The sequence below is a fragment of the Periplaneta americana genome, chromosome 3 (assembly GCF_040183065.1).
Source record: "Periplaneta americana isolate PAMFEO1 chromosome 3, P.americana_PAMFEO1_priV1, whole genome shotgun sequence".
NCBI lineage: Eukaryota > Metazoa > Arthropoda > Insecta > Blattodea > Blattidae > Periplaneta > Periplaneta americana.
In genome coordinates, this window is record NC_091119.1 from 132,988,708 (window position 1) to 133,001,293 (window position 12,586).

Here is a 12,586-nt window from a genome sequence, read left to right on the forward strand (position 1 = left end):
TATGAGCGACTAGTTGGCAGGGATCCGACGGAATAAGCGCCGGCGCCGGCGCCGGAGAGAATTTTTCTCCGTTCCATTACTCTTTCATCGTATGATGAAGCAGAATATCTGCATGGAAATATCATATGTACTTCGGTACATTGAAATAATATATAATAATTATAATTAATCATAACTCATGTAGCTATATTAAATGAGCCGTTCAGAGCAAAAGTGGTGTAAGTCAAAAATGGGGTAATGAGGTTTAAAGTAAAAATTCTGTAAAATACAGCTCAAAGTAGCAATTAATATGTCCTTCTTGCTATCCACTGATTACTAATAGCTTAAATAAATTTAATATGAATTGCTACTTTGCGCTGTATTTTACAGAATGTTTACTCTAACCCTCATTATCCATTTTTGACTTACACCACTTTTGCTCTGAACGGCTCAAATGTAGGCCTACATATACATGCAAATGAGAATGATGTGGGGAAAAGCAATAAGAGATATAGTTGTAAAAGAGGTTATGTTAAAAATGACTTTAGGTGTTGGAAAGAGAGTAAAACATACAGGAAGAGGGGAAGGAAAGTGGGAGTAAAAGTGAAGCGAGTCGAATATAGGAAATCAAATTTATAAACCAACAGGCAAATAAGGCCAAGTCCTTTAACCGCGGGATGGGCCAACCACAAACTTCCTGCCGTACGCCACTGATAGGAATGCTGACGGTGTTTCCGATCTGTGTTTTATCATCTCATATATGTGTATGTATTTCTAGACCTTAAGAGAAACCGACAGATTCCCATGCGTTCAGTCGTCTTGGCAACGCAGATCCGACCGGGTTAAGCTCATTTCTGCTAACAAAACGATTCTTCTCTCTTTGTTTCGAATAGTAGACTACTTAAGAAACCTTTTTTTTTTTCCTCTAAATATAAATTGGCAGCAGTTACAAAGAATAATATAGTGTTATATACGGCTTCTATATTGGCGGCATACCTGCCTCTTCTTTCATTTATAAAACTGTAACAAAACCAAACCTTGCGTAAGTTGTTAGTGCAGTAAAGTCCAGCATCTTTTGTCAGTCTTTTCTCTCTCTGAATTACGAGACATCAAACTTACTTCTGACTCAATCCCACTGGAAGCAGAAAAGAGAGACCTTCTTTTGTTCAGTTTTGATAACGAAGAAAAAAGTGATACTTCTATTATCAGAAAAGTCCTGTTGTTGCCATGGCATTGTCTTGTGTTTCATTGCTTTACGTACACTTGCTCGTCGCCATAGTTACCGCTGATAGACGTTTTGAAGGAAGAGGCGGCCGAGCACAAAGAACCATTCTCCAGGATTCAACTCTGTACCAGCCTGATGAACGGAAGCCTCAGGTACGTTTAGTATCAAGCATAATTCCATCTCTTTCTTTTCTTCAATTTCGTGTTATTTCTCTGCAAGTCAATTTCTGTATCATTTTATTTGGTTAGACACCATCTGTTGTGAAATATGAAGTTGTAAGGAAGAATGTGACATTAAATGGAATAGATACTACTCCATTGTTAACATATAAATTCCGCTTTCACGTATAGTCTCTCAATTTCTTTTGCCGCTAAATACGTTAATCTCTATATGTCTTAACTTCTCTTTACCTTGGGAATAATACCCATTGCTGTCAGAGTTCTTTTTGATACTTCATGCGGAGTAGAAGAAACAAAACAAGCTTTCATTATTGGATTGTATTCTTCCTTGTCCCTAAAGGTGGGACAAAGTTATTTGACTTCATTAAATTTACAAATTATACGGTTCAATATATGCAGTCTAATTAATTTAATGAATTTTTACAAGTCCTTATTAAATAGCTGTTGGTATATTGTAGTCACTTCTAATATCATTTATTGTTTATAAAATCTCATTCACTAAAATTAATATAAATATTACAAGGTATGACTACATTTTATATTTCAAAATTTTCCAACACTTTATTTATTGTATTCCATAAATCTTACATCAGCAAGTAACTTTCAAGAAATAAATAATAATTAAACAAAAATATATAATACAAAGTAAACAGTTTAATTCAATTTGGAACATAATCTATAAAATTCATCAGTTGAGTAGAAGGTAAACAGTTTAATTCAATTTGGATTATAATCTATAAAATTCACCAGTTGAGTAGAACGCAAACAGTTGTATTCAATTCGGAATATAATCTATAAAATTCATCAGTTGTGTAGAAGGTAAACAGTTAATTCAATTTGGAACATAATCTATAAAATTCATCAGTTGAATAGAGAATAAACAGTTGAATTTCTTTGGGAACATGCTCTATAAAATTCATCAGTTGAGTAGAAAGTAAACAATTTGATTCAGTTTGGAACATAATCTATAAAATTGATCAGTTGGGTAGAAGGTAAACAGTTTAATTCAGTTTTGAACATAATCTATAAAATTCATCAGTTGAGTAGAAAGTAAACAGTTTAATTCAATTTGGAACATAATCTATAAAATTTATCAGTTGAGTAGAAAATAAACAGTTTAATTTCATTTGGAACATAACCTATAAAATTGATCAGTTGGGTAGAAGATAAACAGATTGATTCAGTTTGGAACATAATCTATCAAATTCATCAGTTGAGTAGAAGGTAAACAGCTTAATTCAATTTGGAACATAATCTATAAAATTCATCAGTTGAGTAGAAAGTAAACAGTTTAATTCAATTTGGAACATAATCTATAAAATTCATCAGTTGAATAGAAGATAAAGTACAGTTTAATTCAATTTGAAACATATCTAAAAAATTCATCAGTTGAGTAGAAGATACGCAGTTTAATTCAGTTTGGAACATAATCTTAAAAATTTCATAAGTTGAGTAGAAGATAAACAGTTTAATTCAATTTGAAAAATAATCTATAAAATTCATCACTTGAGTAGAAGGTAAATAGCTTAATTCAGTTTGGAACATAATCTATAAAATTCATCAGTTGTGTAGAAAGTAAACAGTTTAATTCAATTTGGAACATAATCTGTAAAATTCATCAGTTGAGTAGATGATAAAGCACAGTTTAATTCCAATAAAATTCATCAGTTGAGTAGAATGTAAACAGCTTAATTCAGTTTGGAACATAATCTATAAAATTCATCAGTTGAGTAGAAGGTAGACAGTTTAATTCAGTTTGGAACATAATCTATAAAATTCATCAGTTGAGTAGAAGGTAGACAGTTTAATTCGGTTTGAAACATAATCTATAAAATTCATCAATTGAATAGAATGTAAACAGTTTAATTCAATTTGAAACGTAATCCATAAAATTCACTAGTTCAGTAGAGGTAAACAGTTTAATTCAATTTGGAACATAATTTATCAAATTCACCACTTAAGTAGAAGGTATGAGTATGAGAAATTGAGTTATTTTTATTTTCAACCTTTTTTCATTACCCTTCAAAACTTTAAGGTAATTAGGCAATGCATTGAAGACTGTAATACATAAATAGTGATCTCCTCTTTCATAACAGCTGAGACAGCAGAGTGTAGATGTAGATATGATTTATGCCTTGTACTAAAATGATGTCTCAGCGGTGACCCTTTGCCATGGTAATCACATAACTGGAGATGGGATGTCTAGTGTGTGATTCAGTCATTTAACTTGATCTACCCGCAGTGGCGTGTAAGACGAAATAAGGGGAGGTTAATCCGGTTAAGAAAGAAAGACTAAAATTAAGATTCTATTGATTAGTACTAAATGAATCTCGGTCTTTAACATAAAATATTATCAGGGAAAGATTGGACGGATTCTGTACTTCTAAATTTTGCAAAACCTTTTTGCATGATAATGTGCTGTCTTGCACATCTGTAACTTATTCTTAAAGCTCTCTCTTGTACAAAAAAAAAAAAAAAAAAAGTGTTTAGCTTCAGATGAGTTGCTCCAGAAAATTAATCCACATTTCATTATAAAAATGACAGTATGCAAAATATGCCATTTTGAAGGGATTTATATTACCAATGAAAGATAAGAATCTTGTTACATAACAGGTAGAGCGCAATTCATGAGGAGTAATATTATATTCTATGTATGTTTTCATGATTAAGCGTTTGTCCAATTCTTAGTCAGTAGTTAGTGTTTACAAATTCTATAAAGTAAGTTCCATTTAATATAATATTATGGGAGAATTTAGAACTAAAATGTATACTAAATTTGATTACGCTGATTTTTATTAACATTAAGCGATAGTTTATTTGCACTAAGCCAATCATTCACTTATATTTAACACTGTATTAGAAGTATATACGAAATTATTCTCTTATTCAATTGAGATAATGAATTGTCTATAATTATATTATAATTAAATCCAAGTATGTTATATCAAAACTGCAGCTGAGCAGAACATAGGTTATTATGGAACTAAGAGAAAGAAACCGTGGTTTGATGGAGAGTGTTGCATGGTAATAAAAATAAGGAAACAGACAAAATTGAAATTCTTACAGGATCCTGTCCAGGCGAATAGAGATAATTATGTCAATGAAAGACGGGAAGCAAGTAGTACATTTAGGAATAAAAAGAGAGATTACTTGAAGAAAAAACTGAATAAGATAGAAAGAAACAGTAGGAATAAAAACATTAGAGATTTACATAAGGGCATAAAGGAATTTAAGAACGAATATCAGGCAAGGGTAAACATGATCATGGATGAGAATGGAGACTTGCTTGCGGACACTAAATTAAGAAAGGTACCAAATTTTGGAATGTGATTCTACATATTGATTAAAATTTGCTTAAACTAGTCAATTGATTATCATAAAAAAATGATTTTCTCCGATTTTAATGTTATCCAAATTGAATAAATATATACAGTAAATATACATTATCATAAAAATCGTCTGACATATAAAGAAGAACAACATGTTTATCCTACCAGAAAAAATTTCACATGTCCTTCAGCTGAAACTATAATATGTTACACAGTCGCTGGAATAAATCATAGCCAGAGTTACAGACCAAAGTTATACAAATCTACTTTGATAATAAATCCTGACCTAGGTTATTTTGAGTTTAATAAATTTAAGCAAAAAATTAAGCAAATTATTTAGTATTCATGTACTCTCGTCCTTGTTTATTTTTCTTAATTTCAATATATTATTTATTCATTCAAAGTTATGTTCTGTTCTTGACTTGATTCTCTACTTTTATCTTTATAATAATTGTATTGGTTTTGTAATTTTACTGAATCTTTGTTAATAAATTCTTTAGTACAGAATAGTTATTTATAGTAACCGTCCCAGAACACGAGCTTGTTCAAACGGGTGTGAGCTAAGTCAATAATATGGGTTGTATTTATTTTGCATTTTATGTAGCAATAAATATTAAATACGTAATTAAAATAAAATGGAAATTGTTATAAATAATGCTCATACACTTCTTCTTCTATAATTACCAGCCTTTCTAAGACAGTTTGCTGGGATGAGCGTAATTACTATCATAAGTCAGTGTAGAGGAAGATTTGTGATGTCATTAGAGTACTACTCTATCATAACCAAAACAATACAACAGGTTCGATATACGCGCGTAATACTTGATGCTTCAGATAATTTTATTTTGATTGCATTCGAGCTAGAGGAAAAAGCATAAACTCTATTGACTCAGAATCGCTACTTTTGGTCAAAATTCATAGGATCATGTTAGGAGTACAAGTTTACATTCCATTGTTTAGAAACATTCTTCACTTCTCCCTGATTACATAGCCAGTTCATAGTTTATTGCAATAGGCACTCAAATATTCCAACTTGTTTACTCGTTTCTCTCTCACAAAGCTCTGGGATCTCGCAAGACTTCCCTGCAGGGGAATCTAAAGTCGCGGCCGTTGCTAATTCACAAGTTCCGTATCTCGTTAATTAAGCGATAACAGCAATTAGAGGGATTTCTCGTTACAATTTGTTGCGTACGATATTTTTCTTGCTGCTGTTTCTTCCGTGCGAAAATCTTTCCTGTGAGCCTGCAGTTTGTCGAGTCTATAGCTTTCCTTGTTGCTATTAAACAGGCCTATTCCAATGTAAAATTTTGTTACCAGCCTTTATCTTTCCACACAGGGGCGTATACGCAAGGGAGTTTGAAACCCTTGAAATTAAATTTAATAATAATAATAATAATAATAATAATAATAATAATATTAATAATAATAATAATACTAATAATAATAATAATAATAATAAGTACATAGGCTATTTAGATCTGAATATTTTGTTAAATATAATAGTTTCCTTCTGTAATTTTTCATTGTCAAAATTACAGAACTTACAATATCTTTGCTTGGTGCTGCGGCACGTTCGAATTATAACAATGCTATCTTTATTATACCTCGAAATAAAATGAAAATATAGCTATAAAAATCATCAAAAGAAGTAGAATATTTCGGAATCTTCTTAGAATTCTTAATCTTATTTATTCGAAATGAAATAGTAATTCCAAATGCTGGGGGAAAAAATATAAAACCTATTTACCTTTTTTGTTGACTGTTTTTTTTCATATTGGTTAATAATTTAATAGATCTTCTACCAGGTCGACACAATATGAAATTTAATTCGGAATCTTCTTAGAATTCTTAATCTTATTTATTCGTAATGAAATAGTTATTCCAAATGCTGGGGGAAAAAATATAAAACCTATTTACCTTTTTTGTTGACTTTTTTTTTTCATATTGGTTAATAATTTAATAGATCTTCTACCAGGTCGACACAATATGAAATTTAAATTGTTCTGAAATATATTGAAAAGGTTGTTTTGACAGTTCTGCAGTGCAGATGTTAAATATTGTGCATTGTCGATTTTAAACTCTTTTAAGAATGGTATTCACCCGTTTTTTAGTTTGAGTCCTGAATTTATTGTGAAACGTTGGTTTAAAGTTTTGTGCATTTGACATTTCATATTTTAATAATAATAATAATAATAATAATAATAATAATAATAATAATAATAATAATAATAATAATGACAATAGTCCACGGCATAACGCGTCCTCAGGTTGCGAACAGAGGAAGGTAGCTGCGAATATATTGAATAAGCAGTCAGGGACAGCCGATGAGGGGTGATCCTCCAGCTTGGGGGTTGGGCGAAGGGCTAACAACCCATCATCGTAAAAAAAAACAGCTTATTACGAAACCCCAAAATAAGCCTCGCAATGAGCACGTATGGCCGAATCCAGAAATGCATATTTTTATTTATTTATTTATTTATTTATTTATTTATTTATTTATTTATTTATTTATTTATTTATTTATTTATTTATTTATTTATTTATTTATTTAATTAATACTTTACACTTGAGCTACATTAGGCATTGCAGCCCGAAAGAGCAGAAGCTCGTGCTCGGGCGCAGTATAGAGAGTTAGTTGAGAGGCCAGAGGGAAAAGGACCTTTGGGGAACCCGAGACGTAGATGGTAGGACAAAATTAAAATGGATTTGAGGGAGGTGGGATATGATTGTAGAGACTGGATTAATCTTGCTCAGAATAGGGACCGATGGCGGGCTTATGTGAGGGCGACAATGAACCTCCGGGTTCCTTAAAAGTCATAAGTAAGTGAGTAATAATAATAATAATAATAATAATAATAATAATAATAATAATAACAATAATAATAATACACAAAATTTCAAATACCGTAGAAGAGGGTAAAGTCGATCAAAAGTTTGCAATTTTTTAATGATATTGAGGTTATGCAATGGAGCGAAGTTCCTTAGAAAATAACATTTTGTCGTGATATCCTTCACTTATGAAGACACGTTACAAGAATTGAATTATAATCTATAAAAAAACTGTTTATTTTATTTGATTTGTGATCGAAGTTACCTGCTTAAATAGGGTAAAGTCGATCACCATTGAATTTTTAGTTTAAGATCGATTTTAAAATATTGCGGAGTAACTGTTTATGTTTTTAAAAACAAATTAAGTGTATTACATATATTTTATTTGTTATAAGGGGTGTAAAAATAATAATAATCTTCAATGTATGCCTATAGCATTATACATCTTTTGTTACTGTGATCATACTATTCGATACAATTAGACCTATAGTTCTCCACTGTACAATCGTGACTATGATTGCCAACTTATAAAACATAAAAATACATTTTAATACTTCACATACAAACAAACAAAGATTTAAGAAATCAAAATTTACATTAAAATACCACCCTTCAATTATAATCTAAAATGCAATTCAACATTGCTTAGGTTCATATCAGATGTTATTTCAAATCTTCCCCTCCTCATGTCACTTTAGAAACTACGTTGTTCCCATAGTCAGGTACAGAGGGGTGTACAAAGTATGTTCCTTTGGCAGTGCTTCTCTTACGCAAGAAATTCACCATAATTTCGTCTTCCTCTTTCCCCACTACCCATGAATATAAGCTATAGGCCTACTATGACACTTTTCTGTTTATAAGTGTTAGTTGGAAGTATTTCAATGAACAATTTATTCTTTCTGCTGGTCCTATCTGTTTCAAGTAGGTCGATGGCATGATCGAGTTAACCCTACAAAGGTACAAGTTTTCTTAAAATAATAAGTTTCAATACTAGGCCTAACATTTACGAACTGCAACACTATTATTTCAGGATACAATCTCAACGAAAAGTACTTACGTATACTTCCTCTCTCCTTTCACTGCTGACTACAATTAAGAGTTTGTAAGATTTTATTTTCATTTAAGAGAAAAAGTTGAAAATAACAATTTTCACTTCAACAGTTTATTACACAGTGTTCCCATTGTTGGCATTCGCAGGCTTTTTGTTGTCCCTCTCGCTTACATTTGCAATGTAAGGCAATGAAGTCAGCATAATAAAATTTTAACAAGTAACTGAGAAAATATATAATTTTTCAATAAAAATCGCAAATGATCTATTTTACACCCACTGACTGACTTTACCCACTTCTACGGTACCGATAATATAAATTGTAAACAATTTTAATAATGACCCCCTCGCCCGACGAAGTTCTGCTTACACCACTGTTTTCATGTGAAAAACTATATTATTGTTACTATTAGTAACGTGCAAGTTTTCGTTATTTGTACCATACGAAATATTTTATTGTTATTGTTAGTCCCGTGCGATTTTTGTTAATATAACTTTCCAGATGTCGGGACCATCACAGGATGGCTCCCCCAATACATGTTCCATAAGTTCTCTTATAATTTTTGGTACTATTCTTTTCCGTGTGGTACTATTTATTACTATCATACCCGTGCCATTTAATGCCACTTTATTCTTTCATGCGACTTGTTACTTTTAGTCTCATAAGATACATTTTCTTGTTGACATGCATCATAATGACCGTCAAATGTAATGACTATGTTTATAAGCTATTCCCAACGATCTGCACGGAATTTCTGCAGCTACTGTCCTCAAGGCAAACGCTATCATTGTAATATTATAATGTATTATGGACGAAGGGTAATGTGATGAACGGAGTAAATAAATTAATTGCATACAATATCTGCTACTAGATTTTCCTTACCACGAAAACTATTCGACACTCAATAAAATTACAAAACTAGATAGATAGATAGATAGATAGATAGATAGATAGATAGATAGATAGATAGATAGATAGATAGATAGATAGATAGATAGATAGATAGATAGATAGATAGATAGATAGATAGATAGATAGATAGATAGATAGATAGATAGATAGATAGATAGATAGATAGATAGATAGATAGATAGATAGATAGATAGATAGATAGATAGATAGATAGATAGATAGATAGATAGATAGATAGATAGATAGATAGATAGATAGGTAGGTAGGTAGGTAGGTAGGTAGGTAGGTAGGCAGGCAGGCAGGCAGGCAGGCAGGCAGGCAGGCAGGCAGGCAGGCAGGCAGGCAGATAGACAGACAGATAGATAGATGCATTTATTGATGCATGATAAATTACACAAACTCATGTACACAAGATCTTTCGCACGAGCCCGTACGGCCATTCGTGCTGTAACTATGCACAGTTTGAAACTTCAAAGAAAACAAAAATAATACTACTAATAATAAAATAGTAAAACAACAGCTATTATTATTACTATCGTTATCATTAATTATCACAATTACAACTAATCTAACTTCAAATAAAAATGTCAAAAAAAATAATAAAAATAAAATAAATGTAAGATATGAAAAGAGAGAGAAAAAGAAAACACAGTGAAACATATTGAGACTGCACGAAATAATCCACCTAATATAAAGGTAATACATAAAAAAACATACACACGCGATAAAAAAGACGATAAATACAAAAATAGCATTATCCACTAATTACTTCATCATTCCAACACTAATTAATAACTCTTTCCCTTATTTTCTCGGCTCCCTCCCCCTCCGCCAGTTCCACCCTCAACTGTCGAACTTTTGCCATAAATTTTCCCACACTGTCACAAAATTTACCGTTATTTAACATATTGTATGTTGCCAAGTGCCCCCTGCTAGATGTAATGAAGGACTCTGGCAGGAATCGTTTCCTCAGAGCTTCTGTGGCTTCACACTCCGACAAAATGTGGTGTGATGTCTCGCCTCAGTAGTCACCTCAAAGGTGATGTCAAGACTAACAACTAACAGCTTCCTCTAAGGCCATGAATCACATTCTAGGCGAGGGCAATGTGCATTTCTTAAATACTGGTGAAAGTACGAGTAGAGCTTGAATATTAAAAAGTGTATAAACTGGATATTTTTCCCACCTCTAGTAGGAGAAATAATAGGAATATTTTAATTGGAATGAAGATCGTACGGAATTATAATAAATATCTAAGAGAGGAAAACATGGAACTCCTAGAAAACCCCAGATTTTACCTTGTCACTATGAATTTTCATTGAAAAGACCCAGGCATTATCGAAATACGAGCCCGGACCGTCTGCATGATTTTGAACAAATACAGTGATCAGTTCTCTTCGTGATCATAATGTTCACACTTTCTCTAATAAATAATCCAACAGTATGGCTTACTAATTCTGTTTTGTCTATAAATGTTCTTTCTCTGTAACAAATCATCGAAGAAAACCATATGACCCATTTTACTGAAGATAACGAACAAATTATTTATATTTGTATTACGTTTATATGCCATCGTAATCTGTTTCAGTGTCACTACACCTTTTCCAGTTGTATTTAAGAAAATATCAATTTTGATTTTAGAACTTAAATGTATTTCAGATTAGTCAATTTAATTTCAGATATTATCAATTGTATTTTAGTATCAGCGTATCGGCCCTCACCATGCCTTTCAAATTGTATTTTAGATTTGTCAATTCAATTTTAGATAGTGTCAATTGTATTTCAGATTTGTCAATTCAATTTCAGATAGTATGAATTGTATTTCAGATTAGTCAATTATATTTCAAATGCATTTCAGATTTGTCAATTGTATTTCAGATGGTATCAAATGTATTTCAGGTTTTGTATCTTCAATTTTTTGCTTTATTTTTATCTTATAAAGTATATTGGGTTTCATATAAGGATTTTAAAAAATGTACTGTACTGTGCTGTGAATTACTGTACTTCTTAATGCAGTAATACATTTCAAAGTTATTTATCGAATTATTACATACATACGAACAATATAGTTTGATAGATGTATTACTGTACAGTACAGTACAGTACAGTATTGCAGGGGCGTATTTTGCGGACTACCGGGGCTACCGGCGGTAGCCCAAGGAAATTACAAAAGAAAAAGTTTATAATATAACATAATGTAATAATTTTGTATTACCGTATTAGTTTTACCACAGTAATTAAAATTAAAGTAATTGTTAGATTTATATGCGCTCTCTGCTCTCGAAAGAAACAAATTGTCAAGGCGGCATCACTGGAGAAACCGCTGCTACGAAGGGTAGCCTGTGACCGTTTCGCTCACGTCGCACAACTCCCCGTCCCCCCGCTCCCTCATGTTTCCATCGTGCACTGTAGGTGGGTGAGTTGCCGCTCTCGTGATCGGTTTCTTGGAAGGCGCGAAGCAACAATATGCTTAGTACGCTAGCTCATTAATGTGATTGTGTTCTTGCAGTGCATTATTTTAAATCTGTGATTTGTTCGAGTGTCTAAGAGTTATATTAATTGTGAATTATTAAGTTTTTAATTTCCCAATTAAGTGATATTGTGAAAAATATGGCAGAACAAGTTTCTGGAGAGGTTTGTGTTGAAAATGACTGTGTAATAGAAGGTTTATTAAAAGTGCCTTTTAACCGTCGTACATACAACGAGAAAGTTGAAATTGTGAAAATGGAAAGACCAACTCCTGAGTTAAATTTGTCCATGGACGTAAAAGAAAAACAGCGAGAGTACACACGCCATTTCACTTCAACATCATATGGTAAGTGGAATTGGTTGTGTGGTAGTTCTAAACTGTCTAAACTATTTTGCTGGCCATGTTTGTTATTTAGCCGCGAAACTAATGTGTGGTCAAAAGAGGGGTTTTCTAATATGAACTCCCTTCGAACGGCAGTCCTAAAACACGACAAATCAAAAGCTCATATTTATAGTAGCATGAACTTTGCAAACTGGGAAGACAAGAATTGATTTACAGCTAGATAAGCAAAAAGTTCTACACATCAACCAACACAATGCTCTTGTGAAAAAAAATC

At 32.0% G+C, this 12,586-nt stretch overlaps 1 protein-coding gene across 2 annotated transcripts in view; it reads left to right on the forward strand.

Moving 5' to 3' along the window:
• The first annotated feature begins 712 nt into the window (after positions 1-712).
• Positions 713-12,586, forward strand: part of LOC138696549 (vascular endothelial growth factor C-like) — a 37,110-nt gene continuing 25,236 nt past the window's right edge. Inside the window, exon 1 of one of the 2 annotated variants that reach the window (XM_069821648.1) lies at positions 713-1,356. In XM_069821648.1, coding sequence (XP_069677749.1) covers positions 1,207-1,356 — 150 coding nt within the window. In that variant the 5' untranslated portion in view covers positions 713-1,206. The remainder of the gene's footprint in view (positions 1,357-12,586) is intronic. The other variant, XM_069821647.1, reaches the window with a different exon arrangement.